The sequence below is a fragment of the Pholcus phalangioides genome, unplaced genomic scaffold, assembly GCF_987345545.1.
Source record: "Pholcus phalangioides strain wild (caught in Gottingen) unplaced genomic scaffold, Ppha-v1.0 ptg000019l_1, whole genome shotgun sequence".
Lineage (NCBI taxonomy): Eukaryota > Metazoa > Arthropoda > Arachnida > Araneae > Pholcidae > Pholcus > Pholcus phalangioides.
This window is the reverse complement of record NW_028301612.1, coordinates 3231979-3258725: the sequence shown is the minus strand read 5'-3', so window position 1 is coordinate 3258725 and position 26747 is coordinate 3231979. Positions and strand designations below refer to the sequence as shown.

The 26747-nt window shown below is 36.7% G+C and overlaps 2 protein-coding genes across 8 annotated transcripts in view; one reads left to right on the top strand and one right to left on the bottom strand.

The window, feature by feature from the left end:
• The first annotated feature begins 123 nt into the window (after window positions 1-123).
• LOC149071121 (GSK3-beta interaction protein-like) lies at window positions 124-10568 on the top strand. Of its 5 annotated transcripts, none has more exons than XR_016194685.1 (3): window positions 124-216; window positions 5177-6563; window positions 6607-10568. XR_016194685.1 is itself a non-coding variant. In XM_089248136.1 (2 exons), exons 1-2 carry the CDS (start codon window positions 736-738, stop codon window positions 5545-5547), a joined length of 375 nt encoding a protein of 124 aa, XP_089104262.1. In that variant the 5' UTR covers window positions 378-735; the 3' UTR covers window positions 5548-10568. The 5 variants fall into 5 exon arrangements, 2 of the variants coding, with proteins under 2 accessions (XP_089104262.1, XP_089104264.1); XR_016194684.1 differs by having other exon boundaries at window positions 137-300; XR_016194683.1 differs by lacking the exon at window positions 124-216 and adding an exon at window positions 378-739.
• A 6257-nt stretch (window positions 10569-16825) lies between these two features.
• LOC149071120 (cGMP-dependent 3',5'-cyclic phosphodiesterase-like) overlaps window positions 16826-26747 on the bottom strand; it is a 95021-nt gene continuing 85099 nt past the window's right edge. For all 3 annotated transcript variants that reach the window (XM_089248152.1, XM_089248154.1, XM_089248153.1), the window contains 3 exons: window positions 25961-26073; window positions 24832-24977; window positions 16826-23811 (listed from right to left, as the gene is read on the bottom strand). In XM_089248152.1, the coding sequence (XP_089104278.1) occupies window positions 23613-23811; window positions 24832-24977; window positions 25961-26073 (458 nt within the window). In that variant the 3' untranslated portion in view covers window positions 16826-23612. The remainder of the gene's footprint in view (window positions 23812-24831; window positions 24978-25960; window positions 26074-26747) is intronic.

Sequence of the window (26747 nt, the reverse complement as noted above, 5' to 3'; positions counted from 1 at the left end):
CTTAAACGATGATTTAGATGAAAAAATAATGTCCCGGGAAATACGAGTAATATGGTCACCATAGAAATGCCTGGAAACTCTTTGATATGAGACGGAGAAACCAAAGACTCGGTGTTTGTCTATAATGTGTATTTTGTTTACAAATAGCGCAAATCGATTCCGGCATACAGTGTAGATGTTTCTTCCAATAACAACTATTTTATCGAAATTGTAGAGGTTATTATTATCATTGTTGTTATTTTTCCGCCTATATCAGTAGCGTCACGAAAGTGATCGCGGCACATTTAGAGGATCGCTAAGGTTTTAAATCAATATAGTTTCTATTTTATTAAATAGAAACTATAATAAACTATTAATAAAATCTAACAATTTTTATTAATTCTTAGTTATTTGTTGCTCAAACAGTGGAGTAATTGTGAAGTGCTGGCATGATGCCATTCCGTAATTGAGTGACCTATTTGATAATTTTATCAGGATCTAAATCAGGGTTTCTCAAAGTGAGCGATATCGCCCACTGTTGGTGGACTCTACAATAGTTCAATGGGTGATAGAAGATATAGGTGCAATCAGAGGCGTATATACAGGAGGGGGTGCAAATTCATGGAGTGATTGATCAATTAGTAGAATAGGGGAGCAAAATAGGGCAGCAAAATCTGTTTAGCCTACTACATAACCACATGTGCACATAGTCCATATTCCTCTGGGAAACTTCTAACAAATGATACATTTGTTGGAATGTGTGAGTGCTTTTGCTGTGAACCTAACATGAATTTTGTTTCTGTGTAATGCTTGTTATCATACTGCCATCTATATTTTGGAACCATGAGTAAAGTGTGATTTGTGCCGCTGTAAGCCTGTTGTTCTCTGCAGTGAGAGTTTTTAACAAGAAGATTGGCTCGCATTCATGCCTCGAATTTGGGAACCACAGAAAACCAATATTTTGCTGACCATCACAGCAGTGCTGGTGATATTCTGTAAGCTATTACAGGTGGTAAAAACATAAGCCCGCCTCTGCCTAGAAAGCGCAGAACTATGTCAGTGAGTGACCAAGAAAGTTTGCAAGCATGTGAAACAACCAAACATTGACCTGGAGAATAAGGGACCCGGTAGGCCATTTTATAAGAAATTTGAATTGGTGGACCGGCCATTTTGAAATAAAGACCATCGAACAGAGTGGCGAGAGTCATAATGATGGACAAGAAAGACATAGCCTACGAGTGGAAACCCACTGGTTAACTTTTCAAAAAGTCTTGGGACCCGGTCAATAAATGACCAAAAGCTACTTGATAATGACCTGGTATATGCTAACGTCCTGGTTCAAAGGACCTATCCCTGCTAGGATAACGCAATAAAAACATTGCGTCATATTACTGGTCGAAAATTGGGCAGTCTCCATAGTGAGAACAAGTTCTTTGCATTTATGGAAGAAATTAACGCAAAAAAAAAATAAAATGGATGAGCGAGATAGCCCCCCCCCCTCCCCTGAATATTAAATGTGTTTGAAAAATTCATGATTAAAAAAAAAATAAAGTTTTTTAAAATTTAAATCATTTTTTCAATTTGAATTAACCGACTGCTTATTAATTGTAAAAAAACATTTAAACCATCAAAAATTCATTTTTTCGCCCAATCCTCAAAATTCAGTTCCTCTGTTGGGTTTTTGACGTCAAAAACTGGTTTTTGACATGACAAGCATCAAAAACAGGTTTAAACCATCAAATCCGTCAAAAACCTAAATGAATGCCTTTTGATAATGTTTTGACCATAATAGGTATACAACATGATGAAAAACTTACTTTTTTGGCATATTACAATGTTTTATTTTTAAACATTAATTTATTACAATAATTAAAACAAAATATTAATTATAATTTACAATTTTGAATTCTTCAACATAAGAGTCTAGAACAATATAATATTTAAACCATAAAATATAATTTTATGGTTTATTTATCTAAGCTACTCATTACCTGTGTTGAATTTGCTAAGTGGAATAGAGCTGCTTATTCAAAATATATATAACAGGGAATCAGGGTTAGGTTTTTGACCCCAGAAACTAACTCAGTATTAAAACTATCCAAATCTTACTGTCAATGATGTCAAATAGTTTTTGTTAACTTGATAGATATGTTAAATAACAAAACACTTTTATTCAGATTAAAGGGTTTTATATTCAGAATTATAATTATTGAGGAAAAATATATATTTTAATATTTTAAATTTTCTGATCTGCCCAAAATTTTATTCCATATAAAATTTCTAACGCAGCATCTGTTAATGCACTAACTAAACTCATTTATTTTCTCCTAAAAATTTCTTAGATCAGTGTGTATAAATTCACACAGCTTTAAAGAGTATTTTCAACCAAAGCAGAGCTGACAAGACTTGATACCCAAAGCATTTGTTTTGCATGTTTGAATACAGCTTCAATTGGAAAACCATTGCATTATAAATACTAGTAAATGTACCATATCATAGTGCAAAAGTAAGAATAAACCAAGTTTGACATATACAAGCTAGCATTGCCAAATTAAATGACATTTTAGTCCTACAATTTAGTATTTTGATCGCTAGATATATTTCAATGTTATGTGCAATAAGAGTATTGTTTTAAGTATCAGTGGTTATCTAGATAATTTAATAATAACAGAAATCAACATTACATACATGATAATAAACTTTTTTAAACACTTATCTGTTGTAAAAAGAGTACAGCAGATAGTTTATATCAATGCATATATATAAGCAGTTGAAGAAATTTTGGAAGGTCAAGAATCATCTTGAATCAAAGAATGTCAAATCGTTCCACAGTTTTCCCTTCAATGTTCATGTTATGCTTTATTCAAATTTTATAAGAAAAAAAAAACATATATTGTCCAAAATAATTCTGTCGGGAGTATAAAATTATTTTAGAATCTTATTAAATATTTATTCTTTGTATAACATAGTCACTTTAAACATTACATGCAATTAACGTGTGCATTTTCATTGGGAATTTTTATATCGAAAAGCAATATTTGAGGTTTTTGAGAGTTTTTGACAAAGGTTTTTGACAGACAATTTTTTGACGTGACAGTTTAAACTGCGGTTTAAACCGTCAAAAACTGCCATGTGTCAAAAACCTGCCAACCCTGCAAATAACATGAAAGGTAACTGAGCCGAAATTAACACTTAATTGATTAACATTTCTTCTTGTAGAGTGCTTTTATTCTTGCGGGCTCCCACCACTTTAAGTGTATGCCTGGTGGCAACTTAGTATCATGTACAGTGCAGGTTTCTCGATTCACTCTATGTGTGACCAAAGGGTCATTCAGCATCAGTTAAATGAAAAACATATTCTACCGATAAAATTGTTCTTGCGCAATCAATGGTTGCATTTATTATGATGTGCTTCTGATTTTCATGATGTTGCTTGATAATTCTTACATTTTTATTCTTCCACAGATTGAATGAGTTTTGGGGAAAAAAAAATTAGCAAACTCTAGACTTTTTCCAGACAAATACTTTTGGTGTAAAAATTACAAGCGCATACGCAGAGATAGACTCCACCTTTGACGCTTTGCTGCCCCCCCTCCCATATCACTGCCCATATTCAAGTGCAACAGTATTTATGTTGGTGCAACATCTATTATTATTTTAAATCAGTAATTAAGGCAATAGAATTTAAGGTTCTATGCAAAACAAATTTCTCTTCGTTTTTGGTTTTTTTTAAATTAGCAGAAACCTAGTGCCTCATTGTAATAATGCATTGCAAAATACTTAGTGCAGTTATATCTAAGTTTTGCTTCCTGTATTTTTCTTTACTGTTTCTAGGAATTAAGTTCAAGTCTATATATAAGGACCCCCCACCCCCCTGTGGAATCGTGCCGAAAGTAGCTGAACATTGTTCGCAATTGGCCAACAAAAATTTCACTTCCGAATTTTTGCACATGCATCAATTGGCCGATCTGACCATCAAAAGGCTGAATGGGCATTCATGATTTGGCAAACTCGATCTTTGATTTATTCACCAAATGAAATATTTTGTCGCGATTTGGCGGAATTGTGATCGGCAGCGCGAACCCTGGGTGTCACTCAATAAGGGACATCAGCAAGAAGGTGGGATTACATTTGCGCAATCATTACAGAGAAATTCCACTACAGGATAGTGAGTGCACACAGCAGAAATGCTTGTGTGAGTTCTTTGCTGATGCGTTTCGCAAACTTCAACTCACTTTACCAGTAAAAAAAGGAATAACACCATGTTGCTCTTCGTTACTCACAATCATTCCACAGACGAAAAAATACTACAGATTCCCTGTTGGGCGTTACTGTTGGCAGACTGTTGTACGTGACATCGGGCCACATCTCTGCTTCGTCGGTCATCTTAAAAAAACTGAAGTTCTGAAATAGGCCTCACTCACCTGAAAAAATGACTCAGCTTGTAATGTGGTTTTAACCAGCAACAGTGCATAAATAGAAATAATCATTGACGCAATAGCACACCTTTCTTATATAGAGGAAAAAACCATGGCAATCATGGTGCAACTGGTCTGGCAGTCGAAAGAGCCAACCAATCCCAGGCTTCGGTTTTAGCTGATGTCGTAGGAAATAGAGCGGACAACCTCTGGCGCCATGGTCAAGGTCATCAGGACCAACTCATGATGATGAGTGCAACAGGAATAGTAACAATCTTGTTGTTAGGATCAACTCCATTGTGGAGTCGTTTACTGAAAACGTGAATGAAAAACCAAACACTGCAAAAGTATGGGCGTCTGCAGCCACCAACACCTTAACACAATTACAACTAGATAGCACATTTCCTTACACGTCGCAGCATATATCAAGTGCTTCCGGGTGATAATCTAGGGCAAGTCCATTCCCCAGTAGGGTTTGCCTTCCTTACCTTTGCTCTACTTCTACACAAAAAATATTGTCACACTCATAAAAAATAAACCAAATTATAACCACTGTTCCGTTTTCATTTGATCCACCCTTATATTTACCAGATCCATATTTCTTTTGATCAAGAGCGTTACCATATTAGGTCACTTTCAGTTCTCGATATCATTGAAGTTAAATAAAAGAAAAATGAAATTTAAATCATGGTTTTAATCACAATTTAAATCAAGATGATTCAAATTGATGTACCCTGTATGTATGTACAGTATATGTATTTATTCTTTTGCTGTCATAGATACCATGGACGACTTTGATGACGATGATGACTGTGAGACTATCGATTGGCGAGAAGAAGCAGAAGCTGTCATCAAGGACATCGGATTCGGTTTGAAGTACATTGCTGTGTCATCTGTTCTGCCGAGCACTGAGAGCGAGATATTCTTCAATATTGAAACCAAAGAGTCACAAAAGATCTGCGTTGAACTGTCAAGTAGAGGATTCAAAGTAGTGTCCGACCACTTCGACACCATCGACGAAACTTATCCAGATCTTATTTTCTACGAAACACCTTATGCGCTTCTGAACAATTACAGCTGCGCCTTCAAGCAATCTTTTTCGGAAGAACTGAGTAGGAAGCTGCTGCTGCTTTCGCAGGCTCAAACTTGAGATGGCGAAAAATCAAATTTACATGTTTTTGACATATTGAGCTTGTTAATGATAAGAAAAAAAACCCTTAATATCTTAATTTAAAATAATTCAATTCTGAAAATGAATCAAACATTTAAAAAATCTATTACTTTGAAGCATGTTCGAATTCTCGCTCTCTCTAAACACACAAAATTCTATTAAATTTCCCTCTTTTGAAGTATTTTGTGCCATTTTTTTTATGTAGTGAAGGTACGTCTTTTTTATATTGGCTGTATGGATTCATCTTGATGTTTATTTGTTTCCATAGCGAGAAAGCTTCGAAAAGCAATGGTTTCAAACATGTTACACAACCTATCTACTTTAATCACAAGATATAGCACCCTTTAAGATTTCAAAACCCAGCATTTCTTTATTTGTTTATAGTTACAAGATTCTGAAATTTAAAAAAAGTGCAACATTAGAGCAACAGATGGCACCACTATACAAGCAAATTGCTAATGTTGAAATACAGTAGACTCTTGCTAATCCACCCCATATCAGATTAGGGTATTTTGGATTACCAAAATCGCCAGATTACTGGAAGGTAGTTGAGAAAGCTCTTATTTAAATGATATATGTTTTCCACCTCTACACTCTAGAAAAAATTCTGGATAAATCCATCGCCACAATCTTGTCAAGCCTGGCCCAATTGTCATTTGCAATTTGCCTTTCCCTGATACAAAGAAGCGGCATAGGCTGGCTACACAATGGCCCAGTTTGACCCAATATTCCTTGGTGAATATTTGCCAAGAACAAAACCGGGTTTTCCAGAACATTCTCTGTGTTGTGACCATTGGTGTTCTTGGACCAATTTGTAGCCAGATGAATGGAAGATCAGGAAGGATGGCGGCACCTTTGACTTGGGTTGGAAGCTGGAAGGTACTCGACCAGCCTTCTAATACCTTCAGCCTCCAACATTTGATGATCATTGCCGATGGTGAAGTGACCACACTATTTGCCCATTGAACTACTGGGCCAGCCTTGACACAAGTGTGGCCATGGCTTTACTTGAACTTGAACTACCAGACAGATACCCAGGCCATGGCTTTACTAGTGCACACCCGGATTATCAAGAATCTACTATATATATATATATATTGAAGCTTTATTTGACTCACCCTTACAGGGCATATGAGAATTAACTATCTGTTAGATGTTGGAGTCTAGCTGAATAGATTCAAGATGTATACATATAAAAAATAAAGGGGGTTATAGTATCCAACAAGATGGACAGTCTTCACAATGGAACACAATATGGTTTCAATCCACTTAGAGTATCAGGAAAATGTGAAGTAAATTGTCCATGCTGAAGTTTCAACAGTGGGATTATGAGAGAGAGAATGAAATCATAAATTGCACAATCTCGTGCAGATCAGCAGAAGATTAAGAAAAAAGATTCTTAAAGTGATGTCTAAGGATGCTCTTGCGCAGTTTACATTGGCGAATGAAACACTGATTTTCCCCCCGCCACCTGTGTCATATCGATCTTTTCTGGCTTTGAGATTTTTGCAGTGTCTACAGGTGTTTCATGTGCTCCCACAAGAAGTCTAGTGGATTTATGTCTGGTGAGCAGAAATTAGTCCAAAGTTTGTCCTTGTTGTATGTGTTTGTTTCACTTTTCTGACAGTCAGAGTGGATTGGAACCACAGGTTTCAATGTAAATATTGTTTGTGTTGATGGATACTATCTCCAACTTTTTTTCTAAACAGTTTACGAATAGCCTGTATATATCCTATCATGTTTGCAATTTTGATAGGGAAAAGGTGAGGCAAAACCGGGTACTACATGTTTGAATTCCGCATTCTTCGTAAACATGAAAGGAAAATTGCGCATAACTTTCTTACATGGCTTCAATGGATATTCAAATACCTGAATCTATGAGATTTTTTTTGTTCAAATGTTTTTAACGTCAATTATTGTGATAGAGCTAGAAATTCCTTGAGCTCCTGATGCCGTCAATTATTGTTTGAAAGATAATAAATACAAACGTGAATCTACGGTTAGGATTCTTCGAATATTTAGCATAGTAGGGCTGCTAATATAATGCACAAAATTGAATTATTTCTTGCCTAAAGAAATTTTGATAAAATCTTGTGGTGACCACTCATTTTCTAATCTTAGTTCAAATTTCTGTAACTGTGCAGAGCAGTAATTTAAATGATTTTGGGTGAATCGCAGTATTGGATTCAGATATACTGTCCTACCTAGTCCCCCCCCCCCCAATTTTCCATATTCATTACAGAATGCTAGTTAAATTATTGGTTAAGAAATATTATGATGAAGTTTTCCTTACAATCCATTATATCAGTTTGTCGATTTATGGGGACTGAGTGCGCTTCTCCTTTGTTATTGTTTTCCTGTGCAAAAGTTTAAGTTTATTTTATAACACCTATCAGTGATATCTGAGATTCTTGAAAGTGAAGTTATAAATGGCTAGGATACATGCAAAGTAATTATTTGAGGTGCAGCATATATTATTTTTCAGTATTATGTTGTAATTACTGATATTTTAATTTAGGTATGTGTAGAAGTGAAAATATATGAAGGGTCGAGGCAAAATGGTATAATGATAAATATTAATTTCAATTTTTTTAGACTGAAACCATTTTTTCCCTGCCCCTTCATATTTATTAGAAGGGAAAAAACCCAGTATATAAATAGCTCTATTGATTTATAAAGTTGGCCTGTTAAAGCATTTTCATTCTTACATTATCTGAGTTCTTCAATTTACTATGGTCTTTTTAGTCTTTTGTCCATTTGTTATTGATTATCGTGGCGTTGCACTGCACAAACTCACAATGTACTTGACTCGCAACTCATAATATGAAGCAAGTTGAGCAAAGGATTGGGTAAAAAATCACTTAAGTTTATTGAAACTCAGCAAAAGTTGCTAAAAAGTTCACTAAAAGTTTATAAAAAAACCCATGAAAATTGTTTAAAAATCACTGAAATTCGATTACAAAGTTATTCAAACAGTTGTCATTGTTATCATGTTATCATGTTCATGAGTTAGTCAACTCATTATTAGAGCAATGAGAATCTTGATGTTCAGATCCCAAAGTTCCTGCCAGTAACATTTGAAAAAGTTTTTTATTAGACCTGGCTCAGTTTGATTCTAACAAAGTATCTGGTAAATTATTTCATCAGTGCCGGGAAAGAGCTCTAGGATCTCATTGCTTTAGACAACTTTTTGAATAACTTTTTGATCAAATTTTAATGATTTTTATCAATTATTATTTTTTGTTTTTAGTGAGCTTCTAAGAATTTTTTAGTATATTTTAATGCCAACTTTGAGGTGTGAATGTGAGCCAATCTCTCTGTTAAAGCGTTTCCTCATAGAGAGCAGCAGACCCACAATGGTGCGAATATGCAATCATTACATTTCACTCAAAGTTTGAAAAATATATAACAGCACTAAAATTCATTCACAAGACCAGATACACACTCAGACTGTTCGGTATACATGCACACTTCCTCATGTTGATGGACCAGCTATCGGTTAAAAGTTCATAAAGAGTTTCTGCAATTGCAATGTTATGATTATCAACATCTATCAACAGCAAATTTATATAGGAATAAACTCAATAACTATAATTTTTATTGTATCAACAATGAGATATTTCCTACTAAACTTTACAGAAATAACTATAGATTGGACGATCATGTTTCATTGACTTAATCAATTGAAGCACTTTCAATGCGGTTGTGTTAATAGCACATCTGTTCCATTTCTGTGGCTCAATCAGCTGACCTACTATATTCGTCCCTTTTAAATTCATATATTACAAACACTTAGTGTCTTGTGTCTTCATAATCGCTTATTTTGTGAAACTTTCATTCTAGCATAGCTAATGTGTCTAGTTATGGTGTATAACATAGTATGGTGCTATGCCTGCTTTCCATTATCGATAAAATTTTTTCCTCATGACATATGTAAAAAATTAGGACTATCTATAAATATCTGGTGATACACATCATAATAGTTTATTTTGTTGAATATGAGAGTTCTATTCTGTGCTCACTTGTATAGATTGATATTGTGTAGGAAGCTTCTTTTCGCATTTACAATATTTTGATTTTTAGGGGAAGAGGCATTGAAAGCCAAAAAAGAAAAAAAACTGTTGTCACATACATGTTGAATTGTATAAGCTTAATGAGCCGGAAATTAACTATTGAAACTGTATCATGAAATGTTTTGGAACTCCCTGTGCAAAAGAAGTTTGCTAAAAGATGAACTAAAATAGTGTAATAGCTACTGCTGCTGAGCTGTACATGCACCTTATAAACATTCCTCTAAGGAATTTATAACAGATTGGCGCAAAGCAAAAAAAGTGTTGTATATATATATATATCTGTGCTTCTAGCATATTTTTGTGTGTTTCGTGTTCGAGTAGCGCCCAGTCAAGTTGCACTCTATGTGTGCATCCATGTCAGAAGATTTTGGGAAATTTTCTTTTTACTGAAAAGTTGTTATCATTTGGTTATATACAAGTGTATTTTTGTTTTTTTTCCCCACATTCCGCTAAATGATAGTATGATAAATGTATTATAAATATAACTGCAGGATATATCATTCATGTATACGGACGATGTTCATGAAAAGGCCTGGCTGGAAAAAAGATTGTTGTAAAATTTGATCCAACACTGCTAATTGGTTCTATTCCAGGAAAACTGCATTTGTTTTATAATCTTTTCCACAAAAATCATTTGAATAGTGTTCAATTTCTTAAATTTGGAGCTTAGTATTGAAAGATCCGATGAAAGACTAACAGGGTAATATAGTAGGTTGTAAGTGTATTCGTAAAAATTTTGTATTTTTCTGCTTGTTTGCATTTAAGTTATTGCCCACACAATTATATACTGCAATCTATATTAATAATCTGTTTCTTTTGATGATATCATGTAAATATGGTTTGCTGTAGACCTTAATAATTATTCATCATTCATTGTTTCATTTATTTTGCATTTATTGACGTCAATAAAGTTCAATTCGGTGCCTAGGTTTTTTCGCCGGTGATCATTTCAGTTTTTCAAAAACTCAAATTTTAATACAAGGGCTATTCCGAAAGCTTTAAGTAGTGCTGTATTAAATGGTGACTGGACCATTTAGGTAATTTAGCACCAGCATGGATATTCAGTAGACTCGGTCTACCTTGTAAACCCTTTTATATCAACATATCGGAGCAAGGGAAGTTGCGAGTTATTTTAGGTGTTACATCTGTTGACAGAAATACATTAACTGGGGCTTGATAGAACTGGCGACATTTTAGTGAAGAGAAATTGCTTTGACGGTGTAAAAAATCTGTTTATAACCACCACAGGTAATGAAACCTTCATTTATATTGATTATGCAATACAGAAACTGAACAGCAATTGTCAATTTGGATCTATAAAGATGAACGATCCCACCGTACTGACGAGGGTCACAAAATTCTCTGTGAATTAAATGGCTGCCAATTTCCAAACTTGAAGTTTTGTAGTAGCATACTATTACTTAATCATACATGCACCTTGTACACATTCCTCTCTGGGTGCGGTAGCCCAGGTCGATAAGATACTCGCCTAAAGTACCAAAGGATGTTTAGAGGTGTCGCGAGTGCGATACCCGGTTCGTCCTTGTCAGAAACAATTCCTGACACGGGTACAACAAAAACGGTGACAAGACCGCAGGAAAAAATTGCTACCGCAAGGAGTCCCCCATCGAGGGGTTAGCGTACCAACCCATCGACGAGTATAAAAAACAAGCCTGCCGTTCGGAATCGGCAATAAATTGTAGGTCCCGGTCTAATTAGTCCTCGTGTGCAGAAAATGACCGTGGTGCGAAAAAAATGATCAATGATAATTCCTCTCTGGAATTTCTAATGAATCGGTTATAAGTAGGAATGAGTTGTGTATATGTGTGTCCCTAACGTATTTATGATGGAAGAGTTGTGATTGGTTTTTGTTCTGCTGGTGCTGCCATCTGCCTTCCTCATTTTGAAGTGAAGATGATGAATGCTGAAATCTTCATGTTATGTAAGTATCGAGTTGTAGGTTTGTCTGCTGTGCGGAGAGACTTTTTAAATGGAGACCCCAATGCGCTCTTCGCCATTACAGTCACACTCGAAAAAAACAATTTTTTCACTCCAAAATGACAGTGTGAGGTTTGCTTGTCAATTGTTGACAAACAGGAGCGGAAATTAGTCTTAACGGAGACTTTCTTTTTCTTTATCGCAGTGCCAAGTCTCACACTGCCCCAAATTTCAGCTTTTTAGACAGTTATAAGAACTCATTGTTGCCTTATCCACTCTACTGCCCAGATTTTGTCACTTTTTTCCTTTGAATCAAGAGGATACCATTGGGGGCAATGGATTCGCAGAAGTAGCCTTATGGGATGAACGACATTTTGAAGAGTTCCAGAATGATTTCACTTCCAACGAGGGTAAAGGGCTTACATCCCGGAAGGGACAGAGCCCGGGGTCTTGTCTGGTCTGACAGAATGGTTTCAGGAAATGTTTTGAAAAAAAAATAAAGTGATGCTTGAAGGGCACGCTTCGAAAAATAACAAAAAAAACGAAGTTTTTTTCAGTCTTGTTACAATTAAAATGATTTTGCTGCCATGAACTTTCACAGTAGCTTAAGTAATTGCATCAAAATTAAAACCGATGCCAACTTTGAAATCACTAAGGGATATTTCATGGCAGATTGAAAGAGGTAAATTCAACCTTGTGGATGCCAGCAGTCTTCGACAAAAGTGGTGTACGTGCGATATTAAACCACTCCTAATACAAATACAACGCCACAACAGGCAAATTGCCCAACGAGGTGGCTGACTTAAGAACATCATGGATCCCCGAGCCATTTTTTAAAGAGGCTCGGGAGAGTCTATAGACATAGGCGCATTTATGATCTTGCTCCGCTCTTCTCTCATTCTAGTCTAATATTTTTGACTAATCGTTCCTCTAATTCGCCCCCTTTAGTTCCGAGCACGAACGATCGTGCGGATGAGAAGGTAACAAAAATTCATGCTTTCAAAAATTTCTCGGTCTTAAAGGGCTATAACTAAGGATAAATGCGAAATTTGCCGACTTTGACGAATAAATGCTGAAATTTGATTTTTTTATTACTTTTTCGTGAAGTCTAGGTAAGTTTGCTCAGTACTTGTGAGCGTGCTTGAAAGGGAAACCACAAGCACTTTCCCCTTTGACGTTGTGTAATAAATACATTCGAGTTCGGTTATAACATAGCTCTTAGGTGATTCGAGAAGTGTATGTAATAACCGACGTGTATGTCATAAGGGAGGTGTTAAAATTAGATTACGTAGCAATGGCATATATATATGCATTATTGAGATTGTCGTGGAAAAAATAAGCTTATACCTCACATAATTGAAATATAATATAGCATGAATATACAGTTTTTGATTGGTATGTGAAAATTTTGGAAATTTATTTAGAAAACGAGATAATAAACAACAACATGCAGATATTTTTTGAAATGTTAATGAGATTTTTTGAGTTTATGCTAATAGTTTTTCCCTTTGCAGTTGACAGTATTGTACATTTAAAAAATTCAGAAAAAATAATCCCACTGATGTTCGTGAGTTCACCAATTAATAATACACTTGAATTAGCCACCAGTCTCAATTTCAATTGAGACCACCAATAAAAAGATCACAAAGTTGTAAAAACAAGTACAAATTCCATTATTCCGAAAAGCATAGGCGATACAGTTCTGCACAGGAAGATAGGATTTTTTAAATATCAAAAATTTTATAGCCAAAATAGTTACATTTATTATCGACAGGTGGCTCTAATGTTTGTTATTTATAATATTCAGTGCTATCTGTTGATTATGAAGTGTAACTATTCCATCCATGTATTTTCGCGTTTATTGAAAAAATTTAGGGCTAAGATATCGCCCGTATACAAGGAATGCTGTCCATAAAAGGCTGTTTTTGACTATACATTTTCCTTGGTTCTTGTTTTTTTTTTTGCAGGGTTATATCTGGATTATTTTTTGGTTATGCCCACTCTTTTTGGCTTGTTATATCCACAGTTTATGTTTTAAGCAGGGTATGTTATAACAGAGATAAAAATGTATAGACGTGAATGGGGGGGGGGGGGGGGGGAGAAATTTTAAGGATTTCACAACCGTATTTTTTATTCACCGGTTATGTTATAAGTGTACCCGACTGTATATGCAACTTTTTCGAATTTCGGAAAATGATGCTATAAAAAGCATTTGAAAAATAAGGTTAAATTAATAGAGAAAATACAGATACATTTTTTTTTTAAATGCGAAATTTTTGATTTAAACCGTTTCACTTATTCGAGTTGTTGTGTTTTGTGTGAACGAAAGTGAAATTTTTCATTTGGAATTCGTTATTGTGAATAAATTCGAAATTTCTGATTTAAAAAAAATTTTTTTTGCGAAATTTCGAATTATTTTTTTTGCGAAATTTACGTATTCCTAGCTATAACGCTCTTGATCTCCCCCATTTCTGCAAGTACACCTGTCTCTCTAAGTCGTTCTTTTGGTCACTCCCATGCTCACCATGGCCCCCACAAGGGGTGGGCTGACAAGGCTCCAGCCTTGGGGCCCGGGATGATTTTCATCATTTTTTTGTTTTACCACGCTATAAATTCATCGTATTAAATCCCCGTGAAAGTCTGGTCTGGGGGCCCGTAAAAGATCCCTGCCTAGGAGCCCTGCTTTAGTTTGTGAGGGCCATGATGCTCACACACACTCTCCAAGTCACTAAAGTCACTCACATGGCTGCACACTGTTTTGACCACTCAACACCTTGCACACGTTCCTTGCTTTATAGGTTACTCTTTTCATCACTGACACGGTTCCTTGCTTTATAGGCTACTCTTTTCATCACTGACACGATTCCTTGCTTTACAGGTCACTCTTTCCATCATGTACACGATTCATATCACTCTTTTTTGGTCACTCATATACTTTCACACTCTCTAGGTCACTATTTTGGTCATTCACATGCTCACACACTGTTCTGGTTACTCACATGCTTGCAGACGCTCTAGGCTACTCTTTTTGTCGCACACTGTCTTTTGCTTTATGGGTCACTCTTTTCATTATTTACACGTTCGCACATGTTCTAGTTCACTCTTTGTCTCATTCACATGCTTGCACACGATCTAGATTACTGACCTCCTCGGTAGGTCATTCTTTTGCTCACTCACGTGCTCGCAAACTCTCTAGGTCGCTCTTTCAGTCACTCACTGAATTAGTTCCTTGCTGTTTGAGCAGAGGTGGATTCATTGAGTGTTACACAAATTTTGCCGTTTTTCTCCCATTCTACTATTGTTTTTGGTCACTCATTCCTCAAATTTGCCACCCGTTAAGCCCCCTGTAAATAAGCCACTGCCTATAGATGCAGGTAAAAGAAAAAAAAAAACCCATCTAAAATTGGTCGAGCACTTTCTTATATGCGATAGGCAACCACCATTCATGATGATAATAATAAAATTGGCCAATTTTCACTGCCAGATGCCGTTCACTCTACCCGAATATTTGAGCGTAACCTCAAAAAAGTTAACAATAATTTTATAAATACTCAACGGCTGATTACTAATGTTTCAGTAGCTTCCTATACAGGGTGTTTCAAATTGTTTGTCTATAAGACTATGTCTGCAACTGATGACTTTAGAAACACTTTCAATTACACGAAGTTTTCAAATGACGGGCGGTTGCTCAAAATGTCCTACATTTCCCAAGCATGGGTGGACATACGGGGGTATTGATCTCCAGCGTCAAAGGTGAAGTCGACTGATCTAATGTATATACAATATGAATTGACATCATCAGAGAGCAACAGACCTACAAACAGTGTAAATGTAATTCAATCATAACACATCACTCACGTCACTTCTGAAATATAGATGGCAGCACTGAAAAATCAAACACACCACTATATACGCACTCAGACTGTTAGGTACACACATACAGTTACACACTTCCGGCGCAACTCACTAGGTAGTAAATCGCCCATAGATGGTGATAGACCTGAGTTGTGCTCGGTTTGAAAGAAAGAAAGACATCATCATCGTGTTCCCCCCAGCAATAATGTCCGTGCCCCCCAGACTTCCAAATCTATCTCCACCTATGTTCCCAAGGGGTAGTATACATAAAAAAAAAAGAGGAAAAATCTACTTCTTATGTAGACCCTATGAGCTAAAACTTCCAGTTAGTGAAATGTAAATGTGGCTTTGAGAAGTCGTTCACAAAAACTTGCGCATTTTTTAAATGCAATATTGCAATATTTAAGAAATATATATATTAACGGAGATATTTGACGTTGAGGTTTTCAACATTTATCGCCAGTGATTGAAGGTGTGGTTCACTAATTGCGAAACGTAAATTCAATTCAAAGTTGTAAAAATTCTGTAATTGCCAAAGTAATAGTAAAAAAAATTGATCTTCAATTATTGTGAATAAAAAAGGGAAATGTGTGTTTGAATTTATTCTATTTGTGTACAGTCCCTAAAAATGGCAACTTTTCAATGCCAAGAGAGTGATAAGTTTCCACAACATGCTGATTTCATATGTTACTTCAATACTTCAATACTTCGATAAATATTGCATTTAAAAGTATGAAATGTTTTGCAAATGAAATTTCACACACAAAGCGGGATCTACATTTTAATAACTGGAAATTTTAGCACACGAGGACTGTATAAAAAGTTAATTTCTCTATATTTTTATGTATGTGACTCCCTCAACCAAATTTTGAGATTTTAAGTAACTGCACGTCATTTGAAAAATTTTTGTAATAGAAAGCATGTTTCTAAAGTAAGCGATTGCACCTGTGTATAAATAATAAAAAATACCGCTATTCGAATGAAATATAGTGTTAATGCTACTTTTTAAGGAAAATAAAAAAACCGTCTTTTTTTGATGATTGTGGCTTTATTACACTATGCTTCGGTATTCATAGAACACAATGATGTTTCTGCACAATTCGCAGCACACGTTTACAAATTATCACATTTAGCTTTTCTATACTATAACTTTCAAAAGAAGAAAGGGGGGGGGGGGAAATAAACCAAATTGGCAAATTAAAACAACTCGATAGCAAGCTATTTTGGATAAACCCGATATTGCATTTGGTGTTTCAAGAAAATGTGGAGGGACAAAAGGAAATGAAGTGGTGCAAAGATTTTGTGCAGAAACTGCTGGAAATGTATATATATCCATACACACACATATACATATTATAATTTATATTTACATAAACACGCATAGCTGAAAATATGTTTTACTTTTGTCAGAAGTTTTATTCATCATTCAACAATCAATCTTTTATTCAAATAACTATCTCAGTGGAATGTAATTTATGTACATGACATTCGTAGTAACCTGATGCATAATCATACATAATATCAAACATAAACCAACACAATGTCAGCACATTTTCCCATTCTTATGCTTTATGTTGCCGAGATTACGTCGAAGATGTTCAAGACGAAAATATACTCAAAGGAACACGAGATGCACTGAAAAAATGAGTACACAGACATGCATGAAATGATATGGTTTTTTTTTGTTTTGTTTAAAACTATAAAAATTACGCAAATGATTCTGACCTAACGAACATGATCGCACCGGGCCGCAAAATGTCAAGGGTCGTAAAAATGGATTTATTACACCGATTTCGTATTACATTCAATATAACTGCTTTGAAAAAAAACGAATTTGAAGTTCTGTCGATTGATTGATTGAAAATGTGTTGACTTATTAACAGACAGACACATAGGCCTATGACAGGGAATTCGTGTGTGTGTGATTGTGTTATTGGCTCCCACATAATTCTCGAATGGGGCCGTGATTTTTGACGGGTCCTCAGACTAAGATTTTTTTTAAGGCTCCTTGTGTTGGTTTTCAAGATAATTTATAGTTTTAAATATTGGAAAAATTTAAGACAAATACTTAAAGCTCCCAAAGCTCTTTCAGCCTTTCCCATGGGGTGGGAGGGGCACAGCATCATGAGGCTTCCTATCCACCTGAACTACCCAGTGGGGATATGCCCATTAAGACGGCCCTGCACTCTGGAACCTCCTCGGAAAGGTTTTTTGACGAACCCGAATTCAGACTCCTTTTAGAGGGACTTCATAAATTGATTTTTGGTGAATGTATAAAGCGAGTCAATCTCTCATTTCCTAATTAAAAAAGTCTCATCATAGAGAGAAGAGAAGCAGACCCTGCACAACCGCATAAATATTCAATCATTACACTTCACTCCGAAATTCGAAATGCATCGATTGCACTAACTTCATACACAAACAACACTTGACCTGTTAGGTACATACCTACACTTCCAGGCAGAAGTGAATTTATGGTTTTGCCACCTTTAGGCTACAAAAATCTTGCCGCCGCTTTTCTCCCATTTTAGTCGAATTTTTTGCGCCAATTAATTCTCAAATTTGCCACGCTTGAAGCTCCAACCCCTATCTTCAAGTCAATCTTTTGATCACTCCCACGCTTTCACATTGCCCTGGTCCCTCTTAAGTCCAATCACTCACCTGGTCCCTGGATCTATTGGTCACTCGTTCATCTGGTCCATCGCTCACCTGTCCCTAGCTGTTTAGGTCATCATTTCTGTTATTCACATGCTCACTTACTGTTTTGATCACACATGCTTGCACGAGTTCTCGGTCAATCTTTTCATTTTTTTTTTTGCCTGAGTAGTGCAGCGGTAAGATGCTCGTCTTCCGCTATGAAGATTACCGTTAAAGTCCACGGGTTCGAATCCAGGCAAGAACATCAGAAACAAGTTCTTTATCTACCGAGCCTGGGGTGGCGATAAATAGATGGGACCTTCATTTTAACCGCTAGTTGGAAATTGTCTATGGCGATATATGACCGGAGTTGGTGTGCGGTAAAGTAGGTCACTATTTTGGTCACTCACATGCTTGCAAACTCTCTAGAGCACTTAGTTCTTTCTTTCTTAGTCACACTTTTTATCACTCGCATGCTTTCAAATTCTGTAGGTTACTCTTTTGGTCTTTCACTGAAATGGTTTCTTGCTCTCTAGATCACTCACACGTAGGATCGCAACTGGGGCGGGTCTTGTGCCCCGCGGGCTGAACCAGAGGAGGCACCGAATTCAACCTTAAAGTGCTCCTACTCCTTCTACATTTCATGGGTCGCCAAAATGCTGAAAGATTATGTAGTTGCGGCTCTGCTCACACGCTTGCAATCTCTCTAGGCCACTCTTCTTGTCATTCGGTGGCATGGTTAGTCTCCCTGTATCACTCTCTTCTAGTCACTCGCATTCTTGCAGCATCTCTAGGTAACTCTTTTGATCACTCACATCCTTGCAAATATTTTTGGTTACTCACTGACTTTGTTCCTCATTCTCATAAGTCATGCAAGTTTGCAAACTCTCTAATTCCCTCTTGGCTATTCACCTACATCAAAAGCTGTCAACCTATAGCAGAGTGCGGGCCACCTCATTGTTTTGAAAACGTATCGCGGGTCACTTAAATCATCTGCAAATGTGCCGCGAGTCCCTTATGTGACCAGTAATTGTGCCAAGGAGTGCTTGAGTGATCTGGAACTGTGCTGCGGGTCACTTAAGTGATCTAAAAATGTGCGGCGGTATCTAAGTATTTTTGGAATGCACCACTTAGTTCATTTTCATGAAATTAGGTTTGAAGTCGCAGACCACATCAGATGATTTTGATGGTTACATTTGGCGAGTAGGCCATGGGTTGAGCATGTCTGACCTACATGGTCCATCGCTCTGTAGGTCAGACACATGTTTTTTCTGCGTCATTTCATGCGCATCTGTGATTTTTTCATCACCTAAAATAAAATGTGCATTTGTTTTTAATGCTAACTGATTTAAAATCACCTGATGCATTTCAAATAAACCAGCTCATATTAAAATCAATCAAAAATTTATAACTTTTTCCTGCTATTGCTGCGATTTGTGAATTAATCTGAAAATATCAATATAAAATAACATTTTTCTAATAAAAACGAAGGAGCCTAAATCAAGCATCTTCAACCGGTTGCGCTTGAACACTTTAGGCACCGAGAGTTCTCTATGATTGGTTCCCTCGTCGTATACACACAGAGTCCCCCCCCCCCCTCATTCATAAACGGAGCCCTTTGTAGTTACTGAATTGATTTTTTGAGTGAATTTATAAACATTATATAAATAAGGTCAATCTCAGGACCTCCGAGTGAGCTTGAGGAAGTTCATTGTAGGGCTGTCTCATTATCATGTGTGTGTGTGGGCCACATATTTCACTTCGAAAGTTTCATTTTTTCATATCCGAGTTTTTTTTCGTAACTCTCTGTGGACTCCCCTTAACCACCTATCATGGATTCCTTCCCACTTGATTTTCACTCTTGGCTTCCTATATATTCCGGACCACAAGGAAGCCATATCCCCTGGTCTCGGGCTCGAGTTCAAGAAGCTTTCCTCTTGCGGGGCTTTAATGTAGGCCTTCTCAATATCATGTGGGCCACATTTTTTCCCCCATCATCTTTTCACATCTGATTTTTTTTCACAACTCTCTGTGGCCCCATCCTTAACAACCTGTCATGGCTCTCTTCTCACTTGGTTTTTATTCTAGGCATAGAATATTCCAGGGCAACGGGGGGGGGTATCCTCTGTTCCCGGGCCCCCGAGCTTGAGTTCAAGGAGCTCCTCCTCGTGTGAGGTTTCAATGAAGAGCCTCCTGAATATCCTGGGTCACTTTTTCCTCACCAAATTCTGCTTAAAATTTTTTTACACAATTATTTCTGGCCTTCTTAACCACCTGTTATGTCTCTCTTTTCATTTTGATTTTAACTTTTGCCTTCCTTAGAATATTCCAGGACCACAAGGGGGGGCCATATGCTCTCGCATAAACGGGTGCTCGTAATTTAAAAAAGGTTGAAGACACTTGATGTGCACAGTATAGCTCCCACATCCTGGAGCAGGGTCCCTAGGCCAGGATCTTTGGAAAACCCACAGGCCGGACTTTTCACGGGCCCCCTCTATAGTGAATTTATAGCTTGAAAAAAAAAATTGAGAATCGTCCCAGTGTTGGAGACCTATCAGCCCCACACTTGTGGTTACCCATGGTACACGCAGCCAAATAATAAGATACTTCTACACTTTCACGATGCGTTTCAATACATCGTATGAAAATCTTTATGACACTTCAAAATGATGAATATAATATTATTTTTAACGTGTACATTACTACGAGAAATATATAAATTCTATTCTTTGTTGAATTAAAAGCTTTCAGACTCTTCTAAATTACAAATTTTGATAGGTCATGTGCTCTTTATTTATTATTATACATTTTCTGTCAATGCAGTTTCTTTCGAGAAACGCCGAATATGGAATTAAGCTCGTTCCCCTCATGCTCCCTGTCCCCCCCCCCCCACTTCCAAAAAAACAAACATGATCTCAATCTCCTGAGTATCGAATAAACGTCGCTCTCGTCAAAATTCTAATAAACGTGATATGATAGTTCATAGAAACAAATCAATTTGGGAGAGGAAAAGAAAATGGTTCATACACGGGTAGGATAAACCAGGATTTCGCAAATCTCTTATAGGCTTTTAACTGGACATTTGTCTGGACTTTTTCTTTGGCAATCGAACTGCAGCAAAACCTGCGAAGTTGACCACTTTCCTATGTGTAACCTTTTTCAGGAAAGGGCTGCACAGAGCTACTACGCCTTTTGTAAGTTGTCCAACTGTCTGAGGTTGAACCGGAAACAGCTCTACAGAACTTCATAGGCCTACATCTTTCTAAGTCGTCCATCTGTCCAAGTTGAACCGTTTTCCAGGGCAAATGACTAAGCAGAACTACACTTTTGTTAGGTTGAACCATTTTTCAGGTAAGGACTACAGGGCTACACAAGACTATATCCTTGTAAGCTGATCACGTTGCTAAGTTGAACCGTTTATCAGGAATGGGCTACAGGACTTCACAGAATTATATCTTTGTAAGTAGTCCAGCTGTGTAAGTTAACCATTTTTTCAGGCAAGGACTACACAGAACTACACCTTTATAAGTTGTTCAACTGTCTGAGTTGAACCGGAAAGGAGTAAAGGACTTCACAGAACTCCGCCTTTGTAAACTGATCATTTGCGGAAGTTGAACCGGTTTTCAAGAAAGGGCTACAGAACCATACTTTTGTAAGTTGTCTTGTCTAAGTTCAACCGTTTTTCAGGAAAGGGCTACAGGACTGCACCTTTGTAAGTGGTCCACCGGTCTGAGTAGAACCATTTTAACGAAAAGGACTACATTGAAATACATCTTTATAAATTGTTCACCTGCCCAAGTTGAAGCGCTTTCCAGGAAAGACCATACATTCCAAACTTCGAGGCGCGAATGCGAGCCGATCTTCCCGTTAAATGTCTCTCAGCATCGCCGCAGAGAGCAACAGGCGTACAACGTTACAATTATTCATTCATTACACTTCACTCCGTATGAGTTGAGAAAAAAAACTCAGTTTAAAAAAAATTGATTGCAGATGGCAGCACTACACATAAAAAGCATTACACAGAAATAAACTTCACGGAAGGTTCACTATACGCACACACACAGTCCAACATGTACCAATTCGTTAGAAGTTCCGCAGAGGAATATGGACGAGGTGCATATCTGGTTTAGTAGTAGGAAAGACCATTCAGGGAACTAACCCTTTGTGAGTTGACCATGTGTCTAAGTTGATCAGAAAATTGTTGTACCAGAAATTGTCACCTTACACAGGTAATTACTCAGGCTGGTGGTCAGCTTACAAAGGCAGAGTTCTGTGAAGTCCTTTATTCGAATGATGCTCTTTCAGCCAGTATTTGACAACTCGAGATCAGTAAAATGTATTTTAGACAAGCCACGCCCTTCAGAGAAGCAAATATTCGTTGATGGATAAACATTGTCATTAAATATGCTGAGATATTCAGCTGACGGGATTTTATTGCTGCATAGTATTGCTTGCTGATCTTGAATCTCAAATCATAATAATAAGAGAACAGGTATAGTATAAATATATCGCAACTTTTTTTATTGTCCCCTCAGCGCACCTCTGAATATAGCATTTTAGACATTCATGCATACGTTGGAGAATGCATATGTAATACTTTCCGTGGCATGAACCAGTTCGTTAGGAAATTTCCTCAGAGGAATGTTCATTGGCAAATGTAGGGTGATTATATGTCACCGTAATGTATGTATCAACGCAACCCTAACTGTATACTAATCGGAGATAAACATTTTCGTGGATGATTCTGGAGGTGCAGTAACATTCTCAAATAAGTAGGGACGAAAAATCCAGCATATCAAAGTTTCACAACTTATTACAACCATACCAAAAGTTGAAGATTTTCAAGCAATCCGCATTTCACGCCAACTAATGGTCCCCGGTGCACTAATTACTAGACACCAAACGAAGATGGGCATACCACGCATGGGCAAACTCATTTCAATCGGGATGCCATTTTAAATTTGTAGATACCATTCACGCCAAAATCTGCAGCTCCATTACTCGATTTTTTTTTCCATTTGATAATTTTTGTCGCGCCGCCACAAGGTAAATTTTAAACCAATTATGGACTTGAAATACAGTTTGCACCCAATTCCGAATGACTTTTTACCGTGTCTGTTATGTCTCTTGGACAAGTGGTACCCTTGTGCAAAGAAATATTATGAGGAAAACTGAGTGCGTTTCAAATTCATACGTCCTCTGACCATGGTGTCATCGTTCTGGACTGTCATGCTTTTTTTAAGCATTTTTTTGTAATACAAATTTGAAATCATTATACGTATGGAGCTATGCTATCCGTGAATGAACCATTGGATATTTTTTTTCTCTCATATAACAAGTTTCTCTAGTTTTTATAAACGCGTAGGAAACAATATTTGTCTTTCATCATCTCACTAACATTGTCATTCACATACTTCATAAAAATGCTACAAAAAACAAAATTAACGATGGAAAGAAACATTTCTTTTCCCTCCATTGTAAACGACGGAAGTTGCAACATATATTATAGGATATATGCATCCAAATTTCTTATGCAGTCCTTTAGCTGCCGTTCTTGTCTTCGAAGACGACGCCGTTTAGCACCTCTTGTTCAAGTTCTTCGTCTTCGAACATGTCTAATGATGACGAACTGTTGCTGTATCGCCTCTTGTAGGCGTCTCTCATCCTTTCCCAATACATCTTGTTTATCTCGACGGCTCTGAAAGTTGCTTGTGCTTCGGGAAACACCGACGCGAGGATCCTAAAAAAATAACATGGTAACATTAAATGCTACTCATGTTTCTATGAAACGACTATGGAACATTGAGGCAGTCAATGAAAGAAATTAAGGAAATCACAAAAAAGTTATCAATTTGTCGATGAAACTGCCAATTGTTCCAAAAAAAGTTGCTCAAAAATTACAACAGGGTGACCGATTATTCAAGAAAATTGAAATGATGACAAAAATTGAATTTCTCAATTCCAAAAAAAAATATGAGTCATACCAATATTTTGGCACCTCATCTTCTGGATTCTGTTCGCAGAAATGTCATACGAATTTTGCGTTGTAAAAGTTTCTTTTCCGATTAGGTGATCGTACTTGTTTTCCATTTCGGTTGAGAATAAAATACTATTATTTGCCTAAACTATTTCGCGGTTTGTTTATATTGGCACCTCATGTTATTAGCATGTGGTGCTCAAATTTGATACTGTCGTGAACACACATGACTCAGGAGAAACGTAAAAAAATTTAGCCGAGTGTCGAAGAAGCATTAATTTATAGCTGTTGCGGCTGGAATCAGTAAGTGAAGAATTCAATGAATCTTTTCTTCCAAATCTCAAAAATTGTTTAAAAAATAGTAATTTCTTTTCTAGTTTCGTTTTGAATTAATTTTCAAAAAAAAGTCAAAATTAAACATTAGCTACAGCCAAAAGGGCATAAGTAAAAGAATTCATAGAAATGAATTAATGGATAATTAATGTAATTAATTGCAGAAACACTACATTTTCTCTAATATAAAAAATGCATTATCCAAGGAGGTGCGGGAAGGAAAAAGAAAAGGTCAAAACCACTGATACAGAACATAATTTCCCAAACTTTTTGTTTTTTATCACTTTCAAAAATTTTTCTTCTCATCGCCACCAAAAGTCATGTCATAGGTTTCTATACTAAAACCAAAGCTTCTGCCCCACCCCGGACCCTTCCATCACACCCGGAAGGGGAGGGGGGGGTGACATTTGCCCACTTTGGGAAACACTGGCTTAGAGATTGGGAACTTACTTGAATACAGGTTGGACGATATTTTGAATGAATCCGATTTGGAGCTCCGGGATGCAGGCTTTTTCCCTATCCATCATCTCACTTGGCCTGACGCCCATAGCTTTCTCCAAATCCCCTTGCGAGAAAAACTCGCTGTATATCAGCTCCTGGTGAGAGAATAAACATTTTATGAACCTCTCAAAAATACATTAAAGTGATACCACATGCATATACAGGGTGTTTCAGAACTCGTGTCGCATACGTTTCGGCATTTTTTCTCACTCATTTCTTACTCGTGGCGTCCTTGCCCAATTCATGGTTCATCTGCAGCTCTCCAGAATAGTTTAGTGTAGATATATTTTCACTTATAAAATAACCACTTCAAAGCATAAATAAGCACACAAATCAATATCTCCAGCCGCTAAGCACACTTTGAGAAACACTGCTTTTGGGGGGGGGATGTCAGTACAGGACCAGATGAGCACAAGTCCCTATAAAAACCATCCCCCGGAACTCTAGTATCAGAGGGCGCTTCTCAGCACTATATTGACGTTGTGAAGCCTGCGTCATTGTTGGCGGCCGCAGTTTTGAGCAGTTGATGTGATAGCTCTGTGTAATTGGAAATTATTTTTCCTTAAAGTTTCATCGGAGTCCTTTCATTTTGTTTATCTCGTTTCACATCATTTCATGACACAGCACGTACCGCCCTCTAGCGCTCAACCACTGGAATTCGGGGCGTGGGTTTATGGTGATTTGTGCATGTCTACATATGTTCTATCACTCCCTAACGCAGTGTTTCCCAATCTGTTTGATGTAACGGACCCAATTTAATTAACGTCAATGCCCCACGGGCGGAATAAATGGTGTCCTTCATACAATAATATTAAGTTAAAATGATCTCGCGGACCCTTTACAAGGTATTCAGAGACCCTGGGGTTTTGGGGAGGTTAAAAAACACTGCCCTAACGTATACGCAATGAGTTCTGAAACACCCTGTAGTGCTAATGATTACAAATAAAAATTCATTTGAATTCGTCAACCAAAGTAGTGTCAGTCATCACTCTCTTCTAGCTATTATTAATTGGCATTAAAAAATCCATCACAGCTATCCAGATTATATGAAAAATAGTAGAAATATTTGAAATATTACGGCTATTTTCTTCGAGCTCTTCCAGTCCTTGGTTTGGTCTGACAAATCACAGCAAGTGATGAGGAGACAAAGAAGAAGCTGGTGGTGCTTTGGGTTGTTGAAATCGTATCCGTCTAGCAAAGAAATCAAAAACAAACAATTCATTTATGGCCGAAAGAAAATACATATACTGTATATATTATCAACAAAGTAACTTGACCTTTGATAATCAGCATAGCAGAAATCAATAAACTCCTTTTAAGGGGACGAGGGACTTTCAAAATGAAGATTATATTTCTTTATACATATACAAATACAACACTACAACAGGCAAAATGCGCAATGAGGTGGCTAAGATAAAGATGTCCATAACAAAAACTCAATAGCTAAAATGTTTCTAGTTAATGTGTTCTTATATATAAACAGCGTAAACACACACGCAATAAATGAATTTTGGTGAATCTAATCAGATTATTTGGAAAATTTTTATGTTTAATGAATATGGAAAACATACTGCAAAACTGAAGTGAGCTCTATTTGTCCCCTGCTATTCCTATATTGATGAAATCCATTCATATTTTTTTATCGTGCTTCCAAAGATGCACGCAACCATTTATAAGCATGCATTTTAAGATATGTCGAACTGTATGTGAGAAAAATATAATAATAAAGACTAAAATAATCGTACCAAACGACAAGTTTTTCCAGTCTTTTAACAATTAATTCATATTTTTTAGCAGTAAATACTGATGGATTTAAAAATGGATGGTTAGTTATCTCAAATAATGGGGGAATGAGAAAATGTTTT